General features: G+C 39.5%; 2 protein-coding genes across 24 annotated transcripts; one reads left to right on the top strand and one right to left on the bottom strand.

The window, feature by feature from the left end:
• Window positions 1–330: 330 nt before the first annotated feature.
• Window positions 331–18,640, top strand: cdc14b (cell division cycle 14B). Of its 22 annotated transcripts, none has more exons than XM_077561074.1 (17): window positions 331–687; window positions 1,658–1,748; window positions 2,474–2,549; window positions 2,645–2,737; window positions 2,826–2,902; window positions 4,372–4,438; window positions 4,510–4,660; window positions 4,740–4,970; window positions 5,051–5,189; window positions 7,185–7,350; window positions 9,180–9,280; window positions 13,406–13,504; window positions 14,063–14,089; window positions 14,178–14,300; window positions 16,172–16,325; window positions 17,830–17,895; window positions 18,010–18,640. In XM_077561074.1, exons 1-16 carry the CDS (start codon window positions 576–578, stop codon window positions 17,851–17,853), a joined length of 1,731 nt encoding a protein of 576 aa, XP_077417200.1. In that variant the 5' UTR covers window positions 331–575; the 3' UTR covers window positions 17,854–17,895; window positions 18,010–18,640. The 22 variants fall into 22 exon arrangements, 18 of the variants coding, with proteins under 18 accessions (XP_077417200.1, XP_077417199.1, XP_077417197.1 ...); XM_077561073.1 differs by having other exon boundaries at window positions 14,175–14,300; XM_077561071.1 differs by having other exon boundaries at window positions 14,063–14,110.
• Window positions 18,547–22,681, bottom strand: LOC144048770 (intracellular hyaluronan-binding protein 4.S-like). Of its 2 annotated transcripts, none has more exons than XM_077561089.1 (9): window positions 22,537–22,681; window positions 22,200–22,440; window positions 21,166–21,289; window positions 20,639–20,767; window positions 20,485–20,556; window positions 20,338–20,415; window positions 20,020–20,194; window positions 18,884–19,072; window positions 18,547–18,804 (listed from the first exon to the last, which is right to left on the bottom strand). In XM_077561089.1, the coding sequence occupies exons 2-9, from the start codon at window positions 22,432–22,434 to the stop codon at window positions 18,706–18,708; spliced, it is 1,101 nt and encodes a 366-aa protein (XP_077417215.1). In that variant the 5' UTR covers window positions 22,435–22,440; window positions 22,537–22,681; the 3' UTR covers window positions 18,547–18,705. The 2 variants fall into 2 exon arrangements, with proteins under 2 accessions (XP_077417215.1, XP_077417216.1); XM_077561090.1 differs by having other exon boundaries at window positions 18,547–18,771.
• Window positions 22,682–23,707: the final 1,026 nt, after the last annotated feature.

Genomic DNA, 23,707 nt, shown 5'->3' with positions numbered 1-23,707 from the left:
ATTATGTGAAAAGAGGAACGTAAATAATTGATTTCCTAAATGTGTACGATAAGCATGGACTGCGCTGCGTGGTGGCCCAACTCAGATCCACATCTTACTATTGACTTTTATATTGGTTAGTTAAAAAAATTAAATAAAAAAGTGCAGATTTTGGTTGTAAATGGCTCAGTGCTTAGGTCCGCCAGTGATTTCTGTTATATATATATATATAAATAAAAATTTAAAAAAAAAATTACAATGTGTCTCCATGTAGCGCATATGGCACAGCAGATGACGTCACCGCCCTTGCACGGTCACGGAGATAGGGGAGGCTTTATTTGAGCAGCAGGATCACTTCTCACACGCCGTGGTTGAGCCTACTGCACAACACTACACTCTACGTCACATGCAGGGGATTCTGTCAGCACAGAACCTGCCCCTGCCTAGTTTTCACGTCACCGCCAACAACAGAGAAGAAGGGCTTGGAAGCACGGTTGACATTTTGGTGCGAATACGCAGATGTAGGGGAAGACGGCGAGGCCGTGCAAGAGGAGGAATCATAATCATGCGTGCCTTGCTGCAGCCCTGAAGGCGACATGAAACGCAAGAGCGAGAGGAGGCGAGTGGAGTCGAGGAGGAAGAAGTGCTGCGCAGCCCAGCACGGCTCAGAGGCGGAGCCAAACTCGGATATTTACATTGAGATTTCGGGTAAGGGTGAACCCAGTCAACTTTAAACCGAGTTTGCACATCACTGCGTGGACACAAAATGGCCCTTTTTGAATTGACGCGCAGTGATTTTTGTTTTCCTCAAACGTGGCCACACCGTACGTTCCGATACCGTTAATGCATGGTGCGTTTTGTTTTGCGGGGATTCGATTTAATCACACAGTCGTAAAACATCCACAATTATCATCATGGTCATCAAACTAGCTCTTCCACAATTGTTTGTTTGTTCTTACATAGTGGTGTTATATTCATCGAAAGAGTGACGTTTAACAACACTTAAACGTTCATACTGACGTCCTTTATCCGTTCTGACCATAGACTTCATGGACTGGGGGGGGGGGGGGGGGGGGGGGTCTCCCGAGTGCCTGTGATTGGGTGCGAACACAACCCAGCAACCGCCTTGTTAACGTCCCCGCAGCCTATCGCGTGTCAGAACAGGAGAACTTTAAACTAAAATGGGAGGGATTGATGGCAGCTTCCTCGAATGGCGTCAAGCGTTGAATCCATGACGGCCAATGGCGTTTCGCGGTGGCTGAGGGGCGGAGCCAAGCGCGAGCTCACTTTTAGCATAGTGCGCACTTTGTCACATGAAACTCACCCATAGCGTTCATCTCCAAGAGACTTTTGTTTTCAGAACGTCAACTTGCACTTTTAACACTTTTAACTACAACGCGGTAACTTTGCCGCACGATTGATCCGTACTTTAGATTTTTCCAAGAGAGTTTGAACGGGAGTATGTGCACGTTCTTGTGAGGCGAAATCAGGTTGGCCATGTTCAAAACAGCTCAGGGCAACATGACCGCGGACGATGTGTCGTCACGATGCATCGAGCTTCTCAAGGGTAAATGACTGCAGCAGCAAAAAAAGGAAATCCGACTAAAGTGGAGACTGCAGATGTGAGTGAGTATGCACGGCAAAGCAAGTAACTTACTTCTTCGTGTGCACTTTGCAGATCAATTGTATTTCGCCATCCTTCAACAAAAACTCAAAAGTTCGACAGAACGTCACTGCTTCTGCGTAGACGAAGAGCTGGCATATGAGAAGTAAGTCAACAGTTTAATACAATTAAACTTTTAGTCCTGTGTTTTTACCTACTGAATGTACTAAAACAGTACTGTACTAAAGGTCATTGTAAATGGGCGGACCCCACCGCGAGTCCTTTTTATTTTTTGTACATGCATTACAAAAGTGCATTTTTGTTAACAGTGTTTTGATGGTCTAAAACTAGACAATCTATGTACGTTTTTATTATTATTTATGTTATAGTAATGCAGATTCGCAGTTTACTCATCACAACTTTTTCCCTTTGCAAAAAGAAAAAAAGTATCCAGTTGTAATTTTTCTGCTCTTTCTGAAATGCCCAAAATGTCCAAAATGTCACCACCAAAGCTCAGTGCAAATAGGAATTGTGCAGCTGAAATGATACAGCTCGACTTTGGGGCAAGTTTTTTTTTATGTTGGGAGGAGCCAAATTTAGTCTTGAGTTGTTCCAGAGTCTCCACCGCATGAGCATTTGCGGACTAAATACAATAAGCCATTTTTAAGGGATGATTCTGCATGAGTTCTTAAAAAAAAAAAAAAAAGTTTTTCTTTCACGTTCATCATTCAGAGACATCCAATAATTTGACATATGTTTAATTGAAAGTAGCTCAAATTCAGCACAATTATCTGAATGTGTGCCCTCCGCCTAAGAAAGGAATTTGAATGAAGTTAAAGTGTCACACAAACGTATCAAAATGGCAGTCGTTCAAATTGTGTTCCCTTACAGCTTCTACGCAGACTTTGGCCCCCTCAACCTGGCTATGCTTTATCGCTTCTCTTGCAAGCTGACAAAGAAACTCAAGGTAATTAGGGCTGATACAGTATGTCATGTTAATAGTACAATTAAAATGTCCCTGTCAGGTAAACAGATGTCACTTAATAGTCTGTCTCTGCACAGTCCTGTACACTTTCAAGGAAGAAGATTGTATTTTATACCTACGGTGACCAGAAAAAACAAGCCAACGCTGCCTACCTGATTGGCTCATATGCAGTGAGTAGGAACTGCAGATTTCTATTCCATTCCATTTGTATAATAACTATTCTACTATTTAATGTATGTATTATGTCTCTGTGTGTAGGTAATGTACCTTAACATGACGCCAGAGGAGGCCTACAGTCTGTTGGTTTCAAAGAACCGCACATACATTCCATTCAGGTACAACTGCTGGATGTAATTTTTTTCTGAATCTGACCTATTGACTTAATTTTAATATTATAAAGTCACATATTATTTGATGTTTTACTTAAGGTTTTTTTCTAAAATTGGTTCACAAAAACACATTTTAGATGTTTTTGACGTGTCCAAGTACAGAAGAAAAAAAATAAGGAATTTTACATATTAACTCATTCACTGCCATTGACGGCTATAAACGTCAAAAATTCATTTGAACTATTTTTATTAGTTTAACATATTTTTCCACTTTTGTTAACGAGAGTATGAAAACCTAGAATTTTTTATTCTTATTCTTATTTTTTATTTTTTATTGTACATCTAGAACAGATAAAAAAAATTCTGATTAATCGTGAGTTAACTAGGGAAGTCATGCGATTAATTACAATAAAAAAATGTAATTGCCTGTCGCCCCGAATTTTTAATGATCTTGTCTTTTTTCTTTTTTTATTCATTCACTGCCGGCTATAAACGTCAAAAATTCATTTGAACTATTTTTATTAGATTAAAAAAAATTCCCACTTTTGTTAACAAGAGTATGAAAACCTATATTTTTTTATCGTACATTTGAACAGATATTAAATTGGTGATTAATCATGAGTTAACTCGTGAAGTCATGCGATTAGTTACAATTAATTATTTTAATTGCCTGTCGCCCCCTAATTTTTAATAATATTTGTTTTCTTTTATGAATTTATGGCAGTCAATGAGTTAATTTAATATATATGTGTTCAATAAAAATATTTAAAAGTGAGCTTGTTGATTATTTTATTATTTTAATTAATTCATTTAAATATACATCTAGGTGTTAGAAAAAATCGATTCGGCAATATATCGCGATATTGCAGCGCGCAATTCTCGAATCGATTCGATATGCGGCCGAATCGATTTTTAAGCATCAATTTTTTTTTTTATGGAAATATTCAACAAAACGTCTTACTAAGAGTTAGGATTCACACATTAAGCATGGAAGAATGTTATATTAATAGAACATTAAGCCTTAATATTTGATTTCAGTGCTGTTCAAACATGAAACAACCTGTTTGTTAAATGCAGTGGCTCAGTTATAAGCCTGAATAAGATAAATAAATCGGATAAATAAATACATTTTTATACAAATCTTACAGTGTACAAGTTTACTGATTAGTATTTTCAAAAAAAAAAAAATCGCAATAATCAATTTATAGATTCGTATCGGGATTAATCGGTATCGAATCGTGACCTATGAATCGCCAGGTACTAGGCAATTCGCACCCCTGATCACTACTAATGACCTGGCCCACCTGTCTGGTTTAAAAATCAAATGTGGCATTTGAGCACCAAAGTTTTCGAGTGTTCGGGTGTTCCTAACATTGCGGCCAGTGAGAGCACAGTAAACGCGGCTTTAACACGAGAAAAATGAAATCAGTTTTGTTTCAAAAATGTTGAATAAGCCTAAAAATTGTATCTCATAGAGATGCCTCGTTTGGAACCTGCATGTACAATCTGAATATCCTGGACTGCCTGCACGCCGTCCACAAGGTAAGCCTCGCTCGCCGCCCGCCCCGTAATTGCCGAGTCATGTTCCCACTTATGAAATTATCTTCTGCCAGGCACTGCATTACGGCTGGCTCGACTTCTCCGACTTTGACGCGGAGGAATACGAGCACTACGAGAGGGCAGAAAATGGAGATTTGAACTGGATCATTCCGGGAAAGTTCCTGGCCTTTAGCGGCCCGCATCCCAAAAGCAAAATAGAGAACGGCAAGTTTACTCCAGCGTGATGTTTTCTCGAACCGTGTTAAATGTAGCGGCTGGCGTTCATGCCTCGTTTCCTCTTCAGGCTACCCTCTGCACGCACCCGAGGCTTACATCCCATACTTTAGGAAACACAACATCACCAGTGTGATCCGGCTCAACAAAAAGATGTATGACGCAAGGCGCTTCACAGACTCGGGCTTTGAACATCACGACCTCTTTTTTGTGGATGGGAGCACGCCCAACGACGCCATTGTCAGAAAGTTCCTCAACATCTGTGAGAACGCAGAGGGCGCCATCGCCGTCCACTGCAAAGGTATAATAACCGCACCTGAGCAGGAATAAACAACAGCAAATGAACAAATTCCTCCTCACAACGCTCCGGGTATTTTTCAGCTGGTCTGGGGCGAACCGGCACTCTGATTGGCTGTTACATGATGAAGCATTACTGCATGACAGCGGCGGAGGTCATTGCTTGGATTCGGATTTGCCGCCCGGGGTCCGTCATCGGACCTCAGCAGAACTTTGTTGAAGAGTAAGTGCCTAAGTTAACTCATTTACTGCCATGAATTCGTTTAAAAAAAAATAAGATTATTAAAAATTAAGGGCAAGAGGCGATTACATTTTTTTATTGTAATTAATCGCATGACTTCACTAGTTAACTCACAAATTTTACATCTGTTCTAAATGTACAATAAAAAAAATCTAGGTTTTCATAATCTTGTTAACAAAAGTGGGCAAAAAATGTTAAACTAATAGAAATAGTTCAGATAAATTTTTGATGTTTATAGCCGTCAGGCGATTAAAGTTTTTAAACGTAATTAATTGCATGACTTCACTAGTTAACTCGCAATTAATCTCAAATTTCATATCTGTTCTAAATGTACAATAAAACAAATTCTATTTTATTCATACTATTGTTAACAAAAGTGGAAAAAATCTTTAACTAATAGAAATAGTTTTTTTTTTATTATTACGTTTATAGCCGTCAATGGCAGTGAATGAGTTAAATTATATCAAATAAATGTTTTGGGAAAAAATACGATTCTGTACACAGATAAGTTTACATGTTTCAAAAGCACATGGATTTATGTTTGCCAAAGGTATATGTTTATTTTATTTGTATTTTTTTTTTTTAGATGAGACAAAGAATTATTAAATGCTAAAAATGTGTGGCTTTTAGGCTTGTTAATGACCCAAAAATAATTGGAGCCAACAAGTCAAACAAATCCTTTAACTAGCTTGCTTCTCCGAATTTGTTGCAGCGTCATTATTACTGGTATCTCACTGTGCGGCGAATGCTTGCGAACGTAGTCATTTTTGGGGGATTCTGTCAGGGTTCGGAAAAGGTTGCAAAGATGTTTGTTCTTGTTGCAAATAGTTTTTGAACATGTTCAAAATGTCACCGTTTTTCTTAATCTTTTTCCTTGTCGCATTTTTTCGTGTCTCGGAGAAATTTTGAACATGTTCAAAGTCAAGAAAAACAGTTTGAGACGAGGAAAAACTGTCTGCGAACATTTTTGCAACCTTTTACAAACCCCTGACGAAAACCCTAAATTTGCTACGTTCGCAATATTTCGCTGCTCACTGAGACACCAGCTTAAAAGATCAATCAATCGCTCAAAATCTCAATTCCTCCACCGCTTTCAATTTTAATCTTTTCCAAGTTGTCAGAAAAAATAAGCACTCTCGATAAGTACAGATACCTAAAAAATCGACTTGACACCACTTTACAGTAGGAGTGTGCCAAAAAATCGATTCTCATTTAGTACGATTTTAAATGTCCCAAAATCAATTTTATTTAAATTATTTTATACTGTCTTGCCTTTGTCTGTGTGTGCCTTCATTTGGAGCGCTGTTCATGTTGTACCCGGTTTGGCCACTTAGGGGCAGTGTGGTTCCACGCGGTCTAATACACTGTTAACGTTGTAGCCACATTAGAGAGTAGAAGGAAAAAGTCACAATCAAGTTATTCCAATAAAAGTAGTTTTTTTGCAGTGTGGAGTCGTTCTTTGGAGTGATAAAAGTGCCACGAGTAGCGCACTAATTAGCATTAGCCAGTCAGGCTGGAGTAGATCATTGCAATTCCTTGTACATCTATATATTGAATCAAATATTGTCAATCAAATCATTTTGAGGCAAAAATCGTTCCTGATCGAAAATCGATTCTGAATCTGAGTTGGGCACCAGTTTTTCCTCAATCAACGACAGAGATAACTTTCATAATCAATTAACAGTGATTTTGAATTAGACATGAATGTGAATCTGAATGTTCTGAAAAAAGCGTTGTAGGGGTCAAAATTAAGCTGCCCTGAGTAGTTGTGTCATTTCGGAGGCCTTTGTGGATGCAGCGCAGATCCCCCGTAGCGGACGACAAACTCAACGATACTAAATCAATAGCCAAGTTGTACACTCTGTTGTGCGACAAGACACAATTAATCAGCAATCAATTAAACACGGTCAACAAAATGTTTTAATAATCAATTATCATTCTAATCTTAGGATAATGTGCTGTGATGTTTTCGTTCAGGAAGCAGAACAGCCTATGGGCAGAGGGCGATGTCTTCCGGGAGAAGATGTTAAACGAAAGGAAGAATGGCAAACTGGCTGTGACCAGAATCCTCTCTGGAGTTGATGACATCACCATTAACGGCAGCAACAAGAACAGAGCATCCAAGAAAGGAGAGATGGAACTGGTACGTTTTTGTACATTATTTCTAATTTGGTGTAATATGTTGTGACTAAGGTGCGATATATCGCGATATTACCGTACACAATTCTCGGCCAAATGGATTTTTAAACATCAATTTTTGATGGAAATATTCAACAAAATATCTTACTTGAGGTTAGCTTTTAAACCAAGAGTGCCATCTAGAGGAGCAAAAAAAAATATCACAGGTGCTTCGTAAAGCTTCATTTGTCAGTCTGTCTGGTTAGCTGTTTAGCTAGCTAGCTAGCTAGCTGGCCCATTTAAATCAAGGGTGCCAGCAAGTGGACCAAAAAAAATATCACAGGTGCTTCGTAAAGCTTCATTTGTCAGTCTGTCTGGTTAGCTGTTTAGCTAGCTAGCTAGCTGGCCCATTTAAACCAAGAGTGCCATCTAGAGGAGCAAAAAAAATATCACAGGTGCTTCGTAAAGCTTCATTTGTCAGTCTGTCTGGTTAGCTGTTTAGCTAGCTAGCTAGCTAGCTGGCCCATTTAAATCAAGGGTGCCAGCAAGTGGAGCAAAAAAAATATCACAGGTGCTTCGTAAAGCTTCATTTGTCAGTCTGTCTGGTTAGCTGTTTAGCTAGCTAGCTAGCTGGCCCATTTAAACCAAGAGTGCCATCTAGAGGAGCAAAAAAAATATCACAGGTGCTTCGTAAAGCTTCATTTGTCTGTCTGTCTGGTTAGCTTTTTAGCTAGCTAGCTAGCTGGCCCATTTAAATCAAGAGTGCCATCTAGAGGAGCAAAAAAAATATCACAGGTGCTTCGTAAAGCTTCATTTGTCTGTCTGTCTGGTTAGCTGTTTAGCTAGCTAGCTAGCTGGCCCATTTAAACCAAGAGTGCCATCTAGAGGAGCAAAAAAAATATCACAGGTGCTTCGTAAAGCTTCATTTGTCTGTCTGTCTGGTTAGCTGTTTAGCTAGCTAGCTAGCTGGCCCATTTAAACCAAGAGTGCCATCTAGAGGAGCAAAAAAAATATCACAGGTGCTTCGTAAAGCTTCATTTGTCAGTCTGTCTGGTTAGCTGTTTAGCTAGCTAGCTAGCTAGCTGACCCATTTAAATCAAGGGTGCCAGCAAGTGGAGCAAAAAAAATATCACAGGTGCTTCGTAAAGCTTCATTTGTCAGTCTGTCTGGTTAGCTGTTTAGCTAGCTAGCTAGCTGGCCCATTTAAACCAAGAGTGCCATCTAGAGGAGCAAAAAAAATATCACAGGTGCTTCGTAAAGCTTCATTTGTCTGTCTGTCTGGTTAGCTTTTTAGCTAGCTAGCTAGCTGGCCCATTTAAATCAAGAGTGCCATCTAGAGGAGCAAAAAAAATATCACAGGTGCTTCGTAAAGCTTCATTTGTCTGTCTGTCTGGTTAGCTGTTTAGCTAGCTAGCTAGCTGGCCCATTTAAACCAAGAGTGCCATCTAGAGGAGCAAAAAAAATATCACAGGTGCTTCGTAAAGCTTCATTTGTCTGTCTGTCTGGTTAGCTGTTTAGCTAGCTAGCTGGCCCATTTAAATCAAGAGTGCCATCTAGAGGAGCAAAAAAAATATCACAGGTGCTTCGTAAAGCTTCATTTGTCTGTCTGTCTGGTTAGCTCTTTAGCTAGCTAGCTAGCTGGCCCATTTAAATCAAGAGTGCCATCTAGAGGAGTCAAACAATATCACAAGTGTTTCATAAAGCTTCATTTGTCTATCACTATTGATTTGTATTTTTTTTAAATCGCAATAATCGACTTATATATTCGTATCATGATTAATATCGCCAGGTATGAGGCAATTCACACCCCTAGTTGTGACTGTATTAATTTGTTGTTGTTTTCTGCCGGTTTAGGGTTATGACGACGACGAGGATCGGAACGGCCTGACACAGGGTGACAAACTACGAGCCCTGAAGAGCAAGAGGCAGGCCAGCAGATCCTCCAGCTCATTATCGTAAGACCTCCACTCTCATCCACTGCCAAATCAATCCATTTAAATATGATTTTTTTTTCCTCTGAAGAGGGCAATGTTGTTGTAATGTTTGATCATTTTATTGGACCAGCACCTGAAGACGGTATTTATTAGGTTCGGGGCAAGACTTCTGCTACTTGATGAGCTAGGCAAGCCTGGAGTGTTCTTGAAATAGTCCTCATCTGGGAGGAATGTACGGCACTCTGTAATCGATTAGTCGTGATTGATAATGTCAGGAAAGAGTATGACGAAAAAGCATTTGCGTCGTTCAGTCCAGTAAAGCACAGATGTGTGGGAACCAAGTAGGAAGCTAAGCCGAGACGGATGACGCGTATGTGCCGTGATCCAAAATCAGGGCTCCCGTTGGCCACTGCCAATCTTCCCGTGTGGCTGTTGTCCCTGTGCCAGGCAGGTGGTAGTGCTCTGCTGCGGTCTGACGGGCGCGCTCTGGCCAGTGTGTTGCCTGTCGTTTAAAAGATAGCTGAGGGAGAGTGTTGGTGTGGAGAGGAATGAAATGGATGTGAGGTTTGAAGGAGGTAAGAGCATGTCGTTTCTCATTTGTTTTCAAGGCCAGATGCTCTTCCTGTTGAAATGGATGGCTGATTTAATTTTGTTTTCCTTTGGCTTTGCTACGACATGGATTTGCAATTAGTACAGTAGATGCGCTACATTTACCCGTGCCTCTCATGGACTTGCTGTTTTTGCTAAAAGCTATCCTTTGGTCTGCGGCAAATTCATGCTCCCGATGAAGATAAGCTATTCGTAAAAGGAGAGTTCCCCAATTCCTTGCCCCCCCTTTTTCATTTTCTTTTTTTGAAAAGGCTTGTACAATCATTTTAACTCATTCACTGCCATTGACGACTATAGACGTCAAAAATTCATGTGAACTATTTCTATTAGTTTAACAATTTTTCAATTCATTATTTTTTTTTATAAAAAACTATATTTTTTTATTGTACATTAATAACAGATCTAAAATTATATTAAAAAATACTTATTTTTAATATATATATTTTTAATTAGGCCCGATAGGCGATTAATATTTTAAAATTGTAATTAATCACATGACTTCACGATTAATGACAAATTGTATATTTGTTCTAAATTTACAATATTTTTTTCTAGGTTTTCATACTCGTTAGCAAAAGTAGATATTTTTTTTAAACTAATAGAAATAGTTCAAATGAATTTTTGACGTCTATAGCCGTCAATGGCAGTGAATGAGTTAACATAGTGGATTCTATATCCCTCTATTTACAAAGGAGTATTCAAGCCACATTGAAACTATTTTTTATTTATTTATTGCCCATATGTGACATTACAGATAATTTGCACCGTGAACAGTGCAATTCCATTATTATTATTTTTCAAATCCAAGTCAGTCCTTTTTGTATGTGGAACTAAATAGAATGTGTATCCCATGTGACTGCAGTCTGGACGCTCAGGACGTCCTCATCTGACCTAGATGTCATCAAAAGTCAAATGTGCATTTGGATAGACCTTTCACAATCGTCATTGAATTTTTAAAATATCCCACTTTAATCCAACTTGAAACAAAAGTATTAAGTGGACATTTGTGGCGATGGTAATAATTCAGCCACGTGTTTGGTAAATTGTACGCAGTATTTACGTATACTGTGCCACGTGACGTGTTTTCTACACGCGTGTCATTTCACGGATGCATTCCATTTGCATTATTAGAAGTCACATTTGGTTTTGTAATGTGATTGACTACATTCAAAGATTAGATTTGATTTCTATTTAGTCCATAGCCGGATTAACATGGTTGCTTCAAATCAAAATGGCTGACTTCCTGTTCACTTTCGTGCATGGGTCTTTTGAGACATGGGTTCCGTGACGCTAAGACGCGTCCACGCAATTTTGTGTCGAAAAAAACTAATGTAGGCATTTTTATTTTTTGGGGTGATGGGTAGGTCATAACGAATTTTTAGTGAAGCACTAATACTCCTTTTGTTCAGTGTTTTGCTGGAATCAAACATCTTTCTCCCAAGGGAACATTGTGGCATTGTGTCGGCAACACTGGTTTATCAGTAGTGGTGGGAATCTTTGAATGTCTCACGATTTAATTCAATTCCGATTTTTGGGTCTGCGATTCGATTCTGAATCAATTTTCGATTAAGAACGATTTTTGATTCAAAATGATTTGATCAGGAATGATTTTTGCTTCAATCTATATTATCTATCTATGCTAATTAGCGCTCTAGTCGCGGCACTTTTATCACTCCAAAGAACGCCTCCACACTGCAAAAAAAAAAAAAAATTATTGGAATAACTTGATTGTTACTTTTTCCTTCTACTCTCTAATGTGGCTACAACGTAACAGTGTGTTAGACCGCGTGGAGCCACACTGCCCCTGAGTGGCCAAACCGGGTACAACATGAACAGCGCTCCAAATAAAGGCACACAGACAAAAGCAAGACAGTATAAAATAATTTAAATAAAATCGATTTGGGGACATTTGTACTAAATGAGAATCGCGATTCTTATGAAAATGTATTTTTTGGGGCACACCCCTATTTATCAGCGTTGCTATCCAAGCATCTAACCCCCAGCTGAGCACTCACATCGATCTTCACTGTTTAACACTGAAGAGCATGTCATATTTCACCGCAGATAATGTAAAAGCGCCTTTTCAGCCTTTTCCCTCCGCACCCTTCCATGCATGGCAAGGAACACGACATACGACATCCTCGGACATGCACGCTCATACACGCCTCGTAGATGTCTTTTAATCTGTCTTTGTGTTTAATGTTCACTAAATGTTGGGTTGAGCTCACGAGGCTTTACTGCCTGTTTTTGTATGTTTTATTGAGACTGGATCAGTATGAGTGTAAACGTTGAAGCTTGGTTACTCGATATTTGCATTCACCAGACATGCTGTCAAAATGCTACACTTCTGATACTTAATTGGTTTATTTTAGCATTTGCCATATTTTATTAGTACGCATAGTAGATTATTGCTATACTAAAATAGTAGCATGCTGATTTATATTGTGTTTGTGGAATGAGTGGAGCATTAAAATACACTTGTTTTTATCCATCTAAGGGGGCAGCCATTTTGCCACTTGCTCGTGACGTAAAATGACATCACAGCTGCTAAGGGCTCAGTTAACTCATATGCTCCCAAAAACGTATAAATACGTTCTATTTTAAATATTACCATGGTCCCAAAAACATTTATACGTTTTTTTAATGTTTTTTTTTTTTTTTAAATGCTAGAGCATACAAAAGGCTTTAATGCAGAGAATGCATGAAGCAATGGTAGGTAGGTAATTACAAAAACGGCCAGCAGGTGGCAGCAGAGTATAAGAGATCAACCTGGGCCATGTTGCAAAATGCCGTTTCCCCCACTGTTTTAAACAGATTTGTGAATGACTTAGCTATATTCTAATGCTAATTGCTGCAAAACGGAAACAGATAGAAAAATACTTTTGTTTCCTGATGAAAGAAGAGACTTTAATCTTTCCTTTGATGGGTTCCATGTTTTTATAGTAATAGAACACAATATTCAAAATCCAGTACAACAGTTGGGAGCGAAGGGGATTGCTTCAGTGAAAATGTCTAGGAGTGAATGAGTTCATGACCAATCACAGATCAGTTTCAGGAAACAGGTGGGCCGTGATTGGTCGTTACCTGAGCCCTGAGCAACTCTAATATCATTTTTAGTCAACAGCAAAAGGCAAAATGGCCGCCCCCTGAGAGGGATAAAAATTTTGCTGCTGAACTCCTATTCCACAAACGCAATATTAATCAGAATACTGTGTTTCGACTAGTGGGGTTACATAGATCATATTGTAAAGAAAGTTTCTCCTAAAAGAAAATCTTATCAACTCAACGTTTGGGTTTTTGTTCTTTTTTCGGACAATTTGGCCAATGAAGCAATATCTTTGCGGAAGTGTCTTTTGGTGTCGGTGATTCAAGAGAATCGCGATTGCTCGATCGATCCAGTCCCAATGTAAAAAAAAAAGCAGAGCGTTGCCGACCTTGTGTTCCGCCCAGTCGTCTCTTGTCTTTCCTTTTTGTTGTTGTTATTATTATTCCCTCCTCTTTTTTTGTTTGCTCTTGATGGATTTGTCCTCCTTCTAGATGGCTGGTAGCCATGCTGCTCTCCTCCCTGTGTAGCCTTGCCCTGTGGTGGATTGTGTATGGCTTCCCTTCTTCCATCCTGCATTTCTGTATAGACAGGTTAGGATTTCTATGAGTTCCACCGGCCTGTGAACCCCCCCCCTCAAAAAATGTGCCAAGTCCCCCAATCTGGATCGATCACTGAGAATGCTGTAAGTGAACTCCCAAGCTAAATCTGACATACAGTCACGGTGGGGGTGGGTGGGGGTGTGATTAGAGCACCTTGCTTTCGTCTTCTTGCTCATTTTTATGCCTGGTATCAGGAAAATCATATCAGCTCTCAAATTAAATTCTTAGCGCTATTTTTTAATTATTCGTGCATTAAAATACTTTTTGTTTTGCAGGCATTTAAAGTGAACAAGAAACAGAAAAAAGGTGGCTTAATAATTACTTTACTACCTTGACTGTATGTTTAAAAAAAAAAAATCATGTTGGTATTTCTCGGGTAAAACTAACTACTATAGTTTAAAGGAAAGGGTTATCTTGCGTCACATTGTGCATTTAGCCTACTAGTAGTACAGTATTTTGCTTTGCTAACATCACCTGGCTGTAATAAGTGAAAAAAAAAAGAGTGAATCTGCCCGCCTCTACAGTCACGTCAATCATGTGTTTTCACAGGCAAGAAGAGAATAAGATTCACACAAGGTCAGCATCACAGTCTCTTAAGTAAGCTTTGCGATATCACGCAGCAACCAAACCTGGGAGCAATGACCTCACGTCTCCTCTGCAGCAGGGCCGTCCTTCAGGCCAGCGTCCAGAGCTGTAAGACCGGCGTCAACTCGATGGCTCTGTCCGACCACTCCGACACCAGGAAGAGAACCCGAACCTCGCTGCCAGCCAGTGGAGTAGCATGCAGGTCAGTGTGACACGTAGATGGGAGAACTATAAAGGCATTTAGCTACCAATTAGTACAGTTTGGTTCATTTCAGTATGGTATTAAATCCCCCCCCCCTCCCCCAAAAAAATCCAGCCAGAGTATTCCCTTCAGTATGCCTCTTGTAATTTTGAAATTAATAAAAATGTATTTAAAAAACAAACAAATCAAAAACGGAGGATCAACAGGACTGAGAGATGCTAAAAAATGGAGAACAAAGTCTGTATTTAGTGTGATTGGTTGTTGCTTGAGCCCTGAGTAACTGTGATGTCATCTTCAGTCGACAGCATGTGGCAAAATGGCCGCCCCCTGTAATGGATAAAAACGGCTAGATTTAACTGCATAACTCTTATTCTACAAATCTAATATTAATCAGATCGTATGTAATATTTAGACTAGGGAGGTCACATATAACATATTATTGTCAAGAAATGTTTAAAGGGATACTTGACTCATTGAGCCATTTTCAGCAATAAAAAGTTAATATTTTGTCCAGAATTAATGTGATAACTTAATTTTTCATGAACAATTAATACCTTTAAAAACTAATTTTTCAACTTACTGTCGACTGAAGATGACATCACCTGTGCTGAGGACGTCGGTAACGACCAATCATGGCTCAGTTTGCTGACCAAACCAAGAAAACAGGTGAGCCAGGATTGGTCGTTACCTACTTCATCAGCACAGGTGATGTCATCTTCAGTCCCAAAAATTTTTTTTAAGTTATTAACTCATTCACTGCCATTGAACGGCTATAGACATCAAAAATTCATTTGAACTATTTCTGTTAGTTTAACAATTTTTCATTTCATTTTTTATGATTTGACAAGAGTATGAAAACCTAGAAAAAAATATTGTACATTTAGAACAGATATAAAATTTGTGATTTGATAACTTAAATTTATTTCTTGGACAATTAACTCATTCACTGCCATTGACGGCTATAGACGTCAAAAATTCATTTGAAATATTTCTATTAGTTTAACATTTTTTCCACTTTTGTTAACAAGAGTATGAAAACCTAGAATTTTTTTATTGTACATTTAGAACAGATATAAAATTTGTGATGAATCGTGAGTTAACTATTGAAGTCATGCAATTAATTACAATTAAAAAATGTAATCGCCTGACGTGATTTAAAAAAAGAAAAGAAAAGCTTATTTAGAATTTGGGGCGACAGGCAATTAAAATTCATAATTGTAATTAATCGCCTGACTTCACTAGTTAACTCACGATTAATCACAAATTTTATATCTGTTCTAGATGTACAATAAAAAAAAATCTAGGTTTTCATACTGTTGTTAACAAAAGTGGGAAAAAAAAAGTTAAACTAATAGAAATAGTTCAAATGAATTTTTGACGTTTTAAGCTGTCAATGGCAGTGAATGAGTTCAGGGCAACAACAAAAAAAGTCTACTTTGACGTCATTGTGGTTAATACCAGAACAAAAGTGTACCAAAAGCTCATATGGAACGTATTTCATATGCTTGCATAGGGAGGTTCTATTTATGGCATAATGCTAATTTAGATCAGAACACACTCTTTGACCCACACTAAAGCAGTCGTAAAGTCATAAAAGTAAATATTTGTATGAAAAACACTTTTAGATCACCAGTATAAAGCAATAACATGAAAAATAGCAAGTAGGGCAGTCTTTCCACATTTTCTTAGTCCACTATGTAAAGTAGGCCAAACAAATGATAACGCAACAAATTGCACTCCATACCCAACTGAACCAAACTGCACCGTCAGCAACGTGTTGTGTGGATGCCTAATATGTCACGAACAAGGCAACCCCGAGGTTATAGCCACTCATGGAGCCCAACTTATACGCGTCCCCTCTTCTCTGCCAGCTCCATATGTGGCAGTCCACTGGTGGGCTCCCTGAGCAACTTGCATGTAGTGGCCGGCAGCAGGGAACACCCGGTGTGTTGCGAGCCGTGTGGCGGCCGTAGAGATGCGGCCAACACGTGCGGTCACGTCAACTTAAACATGGCGCACTTGCAGGCAAGCTCCCCGCTGATACACATGAAGGCTTACTGAGATACACAATTCACTTCCCTTGCTCTCTCTGATACTAGTCAGGGCTCTAGAATGCCACCAATGTGGGCTCTCATTTCTTAATGGAGTTTTTCATACACATTTTTTTTTTTATAGAAATATTAATAAAATATGTAAAAATCGTCTTGTTATTATGGTATGTTGCATGCAAAAGCAGAACCAACAGAAGGGTTTTATTTAATTTGTGTGGCTAAATGCATTTGACAAAGTTAAAGCCCAAACGATCGAATCAGGTGGTTTCTTATTAGGGGTGTGCCCAAAAAAAATTGATTCTCAGAAGAATCGCGATTCTCATTTAGTACGATTCAGAATCGATCGAACAGTGTATTAGAATTGTAATGATCTACTCCAGTCTGACTGGCTAATGCTAATTAGCGCGCTACTCGTGACACTTTTATCACTCCAAAGAACGGCTCCACGCTGCAAAAAAACTACTTTTATTGGAATAACTTGATTGTGACTTTTTCTTTCTACTCTCTAATGTGGCTACAACTTAACAGCGTATTAGACCACGTGGGACCACACTGCCCCTAAGTGGCCAATTAGGGTACAACATGAACAGCGCTCCAAATAAAGGCGCACACGCAGACAAAGGCAAGACAGTATAAAATAATTTTAATAAAATCGATTCTGAATCGTACTAAATGAGAATCGCGATTTTTTTTTATGAGAATCGATTTTCTGGCACACCCCTATTGATTGCCTCTTCCTTTTAATAATTTGCTTTTAAAAATGTCCTCAATTTAAAATGTTCCATTATAATAGCAGCAGCATCCAAAACATCAATGATATCATTTATCATGGTATTTAAAAAAAAATATATATATATATATCCCATATTTTCATCATCATTGTTATCAGGTATAGACTGGCAATAGCTGCAGATGAGCACAATTGACGACTTAAAGCCCAACAGGTTTAAGTCATAAGCAACACTGAGGGAGCGCATTTTATGTTACTGGTCTTGCGGAATTGTGCTTCAAATAAAGAACTTTATGACCAGATTCTTATTCATTCATCAATCAATATCACCTTAAAAGGCAGGCAATGTAGTCGGGGGGGAAAAAAAAGTGTCTTTCTAGAGCCCTGCTAGTTCTAGTTGGGTTTTGGCAGCAGTTAGATGATTGGATACAGGTCAAAATTTGTGATAGTTTAGAGTGTCTTCTCATGATAAATGTACTTAATTACAAGTCTGCTGCCACATACAACCCAAAATAACAGAAAAGAAACAATCTTTCCTGCCAAGTATTTCAAGTCTGCCTGCACTTCCTTCCAGTGGCATTGCTTGCTTGCATGTCCTCCAAAGGCGAGAGTTGTTTGGAGTATGACTGGCTATAGCTTCCCTCGTCCCTTCTCTTGCTTGCCCGCGACTGTCACTCTCGTCTCCATCATCCCCGTTCCTGCTATCCATCTCATTCTTCTGCTCTGTTTTCTGTTTGGCACACAACAGACCCGCCGCCTCCAGAGGACGTAAAGCTCGCCATTCTTTGCAATCTGAGCGATTTTCTAAACTTTGGTATCTATCTCCTATCTTTTTTGCTCATAATGCTTTTTAAAGTCTTTGCAAGGTGAAAAACGGACAGTATTCTAATTCAAGTGTTTATCTCCTTTGATGTTTCTTGTTCTTCAGTCACTCCATACCTAAAGCAAGAGCTCCTTTACTCCGGTGAGCCAACCTGTGGAAACCCTGAAGACTGACTTGAGTGTTTTATTTTCTGTATACATGTTTTTTTTATTTTTTTTTTTTACATGGTCCTACTAATTTTCTGTTTATTAATCCTCAGTGAAGCAGACTGAAGGTCCAGATCAGACTTTGAATCATTTTGTAGCCTGAATGTCCATGCTCGATACAGTGTGCACTTATCTCAATACTATTATGCACTTGTGAGATGTTCAGCGGTTGTATTTCTTGACTGTAAATATTTACTTGGAAAACATGTAAATATTTTTGTACCGTTAATCAATGCTAAACCGTCCTACATATCCACTGTTATGAATAATACTCATTTGAAGCATAATACTGTATAATCACTTTTTAAGAATAACCCTGCTGTCCCTTTTCATTAATGTACCTGCACAAATGTTTTTTTATTTCATACAAACAGATCACTCGCATCTATACTGTATATCTATGTTTAAAAAAAAAACAACAACAAACAAACACCAGTAATATCTGCAAAAGTCTTTATAAGCAGAGTGACATCGCTGAATGGGAACAAAAACCCAGCAGAATAAAACACCAAACCTTGAGACCCGCAGAACCACGAAATGTGTTTTCCTGTGCAACCCATTTCCCCACACTCGGCTACATGAAGCATGAACTCAGTCATCTGCCTGCTGATAATGCTGGGAAGTCTTCTGGGTTGTCGGGGTCAGGAGCCGCTTCGCCCACCTGTGAGCAAGCGGCGCGGCTATTAGCCAACAGCTGACAAAAAAAAAAAAAAAAAAAAAGCCAACTAATGTTTGTTTACATAAAACAATGGAAGTGAGGCGTGAATGCTGACCTGCTCCCGTGTGGGTTTGACTTTCTCGGGGTGGTTGAAAAGTCCACCGCGAGCCCCCCTGCCTCTTCCTCCTCGAGACGGGCGTCCCAGACTACCAAAGTTGATGTCCATAAGGGAGGTGATGTCATTCACCGACCGGCGGAAGAAATTACCGTCGCCCTCCATTTCCTCCACATGCTCCTTGAGATGCTGGAGATCGGATTGTACACGACCGATTAAATGCCCCGCCAGAGTTTGACTCGTGGATTTTTGCCTGCTGGGTACTGCATTTAAAGGAGAAGTCATCCCCCAAATTTTCTATGCACACCAACTAGCCAAAAAACAACATTCTGATTAATATTGTGTTTGTGGAATATGAATTAAGCAGCAAAATCCAGCTCGGGGTGGCGGGGCGGCCATTTTGCCACTCCTAAAAATTGCATCACGGCTCACCTATTTTTTTGCTATTTGGTCACGTGACGTCTGCAAGATCAGCTGTGATTGGTCGTTAGCCTGGCCCTGAATAATTTGTTATTTTCAGCTCACAGCAAGTAAAAAAATGGCCGCTCCCTAAGATGGATAAAAGACTGGATTTTGCTGCTTAATTCATATTATACACACGCAATATTAATCAGATATGTATTGGACATTTTGGGGTTGACTTCTTCTAAGACATAGGTGTCAAACTCTGATCCTCGAGGGCCAGAGTCCTGCAGGTTTTGGATGTTTTCCCTTCTCCAACACAGCTGATAAATGATTAGCTCATCAGCAAGCTCTGCGTAAGCCTGATAACGATCCTGCTGATTGGAATCAGCTTGTGTTGGAAGAGGGAAATCTGCAGGACTGCAGCCCTCGAGGACCGGAGTTTGACACCCATGTATTTAAGATTTTAGGCATCATTTGAGCAGCTGAGGTCATCCAGCTGAAATTAGAGTACATACTTCAGCTGTGCTTTAATTAATATTTTTTTCTATTATTATTGTTTTTAATTATTGTTATTGATCTGCTCCATCAAGTGTGGATGTACATGACCAGCAACTTTTTTTTTTAACAGTGAGAGATGGGAGTTTATACTGTACAGGAGGAATTTGGGTCAGATCCGAACTAGGATTGTTGGGCGTTGTCGTGTCGTCTTGTCTGAATGTTTGCATACTCGCCTCTGTGTGTTTGGACTTGTGGATGACTTTGGCCTTTGATGGAATCACATTGTCCGCTTTGCGGATATTGAACTCAGCCTTCGGACGATTGACCTCCTGCAAGGCCTTCCATTCATCTAGAGTCATCTCCATGGCAACCTGAACCATCATTTCTCCTTCCTCCTCAGGAATTGCACTAGTGTGAAAAAAAAGACATTTTACAGCAACTTTCATGCTAGGGAAAAAACAGGTTAACAATAAAACTTTCTTTTGGCGATTTTTTTTTTTTTTTTACATCTTTGATAGGTCAGGACCAAGATATTTACATGTGATACTCACACGTTCTGGTTGTCTTCCACTGGCGCTTGAGGCTCCTCAGAATGTGCCTGAGCATCAGGCGTCGCATCCATTAACTCGCTTCAAGAACAAAAACAAGTGTTACGACTTAACCAAATATGACAGCTTTGTGGACAGGCAGACACACACCTCGCTGGTTCTTCCACACAACCCCAGTTCCAGGGGCCTCGGCCGCCCCTCTTCTCATCAGGCGAGATACCACTAACACAGAGTATCAACAATGGAAGAGCTCTTAAAAACCTCCCATAGTGTGTCAATAAAAGCAAAAAAAAAAAAAACTTACGTTGCATTGTGACGGTCAAATTCTCTTTTGCCCCTGAGGACAAAATAATTTGAGTTCCTCGTGTATCCTCCTCTCCTACCCCTGCCTCCCCCTCGGCTCCTGGGGTCGATCACTGGATCATTGGAAGGCCTTTCGACAAAATTAGGTCATGTTACTTTACGATAGCTCAGTGATTCCTTAAGTGTTAAAATCACTGCTTAAGTACTGTTCAGTTGTATTTCATTTAAATTCAGTCAATCTGCATTCAAAGTTGAACTGTTTTTAATCATTTAGGTACATTTATTAACTTATACACAATAAATTTTAATTAAATCAATAAGTATTTTTTTTCTTTATTTAAGGGGAGTGTTAATGTTCAAAACAACAGCTTAAAATATTAGCAATATTTAGATAGTGAATAAAATATTTTAAATACTTCACTACTGTCTTTTTTTTTTTTTTTAATCAACATTCACACGTACTAAGCTACACTAAAGTTGTGCACAATTGCTGAATGACTTAACAAATCTAAAGTCTTGAAAACGTACTTGGGGATGGAGAATTCCTGTGGGTACACAGCTGGGTTAGCCCTACGCTCCCCAAAGACGGCCATCTTTGAGCCTCTTGTCTCTGCTCTGTCATCCGCTCCGTCACGAGCTGGCTGCTTGCAAACTAGGGAGAGAAAAAGGTTCCTTACTACAGTTAATGGCTTCCACTCAATAGTCACCTTCCATCTTGCTACTGCCTCCATGTTAACGGGACAAATCATATAAAACAGCCTTTCAACAAGAAACTCTGACCGCTCACCTAATATAAAAAAGTATATATATTAATCTTTTTAGTAGGGGTGTTCAAAATAAATAAATAAATAAACTCTCATAAGAATCGCGATTCAGAATCGATTTTAAATGTCCCAAAATCGAGTTTATTTAAATTATTTTATACTGACTACCCTTTGTTTGTGTGTGCCTATATTGGGAGCGCTGTTCATGTTGTACCTGATTTGGCCACTTGGGGGCAGTGTGGTTCCAAGCGGTCTGATACACTGTTAAGTTGTAGCCACGTTAGAGAGTAGAAGGGAAAAGTCACGATCAATTTATTGCAATAAAAATTTTGGGTTTCGTAAGCGGTCAAGAAAATAGATAGATAGATAGATGAATATTCCCATTAAAAAAAAATTATGTTTAAAAATTGATTAGGCTGCATATTAAATTGATTTGAGAATTGCGCGCTGTAATATCGCGATATATTGCCAAATCGATTTTTCTAACACCCCTAATAACTATAATCGATATAAGGACTATATAATTCATTTCTTAATGTATTAGTTTAAGAATGTTGTTAAAATAAAGTTGAAGAATGTCAAAGTGGCCCTGGCATATCTGTGCACAGCCCCGAGAGGACAAAGTTTGGACACCTCTAATGTAGGGGCTTGTTTGGACTATCAAAACCTGGAAAGCCTGCCAGTATTCACTAGTAGCAGCTGACAAAGCAAACTGACTGCTCTTGGCAGCGGAGTCCAGTCTAGAAATGAGTTTGTTCTGTGTAGCACAATGTGGACATGGCATTGTTTGTCATGTACCTGAATCAGGTTCTGGAATCGCCATTTTCACGATGGGCATACGTCTGTCCTTCTGGGATTCCTTCTGTCCAGGTTTCTTCTGCTTGGCCTTTTTCTCGTCCTCCTCCTTCTTCTTGCCCCGCTTTCTCTCATTCTCGCGCTCCACCTCGCTTATTAAGTCCAACGGGTCCCTGTCGTCGTCGGGAAGATTTCCGAACCTGTTGGCCACAACGCAGCCGTAGGCGTCCGGCAGCATCTTAATCTAGAATGGGGGGGAAGAGAGAAAGAGAAAGCTAAACGTAAGACTGTCTTAACGATATGTTGTTGGTTTTTTTTTGTAACAAACAACTTCACAAACCACCGGTTTCTTCCTTCACTGGTGACAAGAGAACACCAACCGACGTTCAAGTCTCCATTGAGCTTCGAACAAAACCGCGACAAACTCCATCCACTTTTATAAATGTTTTGCACGTGCGCTTGAAAACACAGCCACGCCCCCTCATGAATACCCATCTTGTTGATTTGTAATGACGTCACCATCAAAGGCGGTTACGTGAGAATGTTGAGGGGTTTGAATTCACATCAAAGCTGTTGTGACTCCAGATGATGTTTTGTTTTTGTTAATCAAAGAAAAAAAGAAATTAAGATGAATTATTGCTTCTTTCTTTTCATTTTTTCCCCACAACCATTTGACCTTTATATATCCAGGTGAAGCAATTGAGTACATTCTCATTTGCATTGCCGACCTAATTCACCTATATTGTGACTATTTAAACATTATCAGTGTTGGTGGTTGATGGTCTTGAACCAGGTCCCCACGAGCAGATGACGATAACCACCACAAATGACAGATTGAAAGCAGCAATCACGAAAAAGCCGTTTCAGGAGGCGTGTACGGCAATGAGCGGGTGGGTGGCGGGGTCTTCTACGTCATGCGGAACAATTTACGTAGTATGTATCGTCTCATGTATTGAGCCAAATTGAGTTTATCCCAGTTTTACCTGACGATGGCGCCAAACACATTGGTTTTTGTTGTTGTTTTTTTATCTGTGTGCAGCTTGTGCACATCGAATATCATATATATATATGTATGCCTGCCTATTACTTTTTGATTTAAACACAAATAAGAATTTACATTTCTCGATGCCTGTCTCACAGTGCCTCCTTTGTTCTGAGTATTTCCGGTTTCAAATCATTACGTAACACGTGCTGGTGCTTCAGCGTATACTGTACCTTTAAAAGTACCCCAAAACGTAATAACGTCAAATAGAGTCGTGTGCGCGGGAAAAGGCCACCATCTGCTCATCGGCGCTGTAAAATTAACCGCCTTTCACTCTCATTGGATCCGCCCGGGCCGCGCGTGCGGCAGCATCCGCTTCCTTGGCCAATCCAGCGAGCGCCCGCGCCCAGAGTTCAAACCTGATAGGGCAAAAAGTGTCGACCAATCACAACCACCGACCGCCATGACTTCCTGGCTACTGGCGGAGTGATTCGCAAATAGGACGAACCTGGCCATCCTATTGGTTGCT

Source organism: Vanacampus margaritifer, chromosome 3 (assembly GCF_051991255.1).
Source record: "Vanacampus margaritifer isolate UIUO_Vmar chromosome 3, RoL_Vmar_1.0, whole genome shotgun sequence".
NCBI lineage: Eukaryota > Metazoa > Chordata > Actinopteri > Syngnathiformes > Syngnathidae > Vanacampus > Vanacampus margaritifer.
Note: the sequence above shows the minus strand (reverse complement) of the source record. Positions and strands in the feature narration are given on the sequence as shown.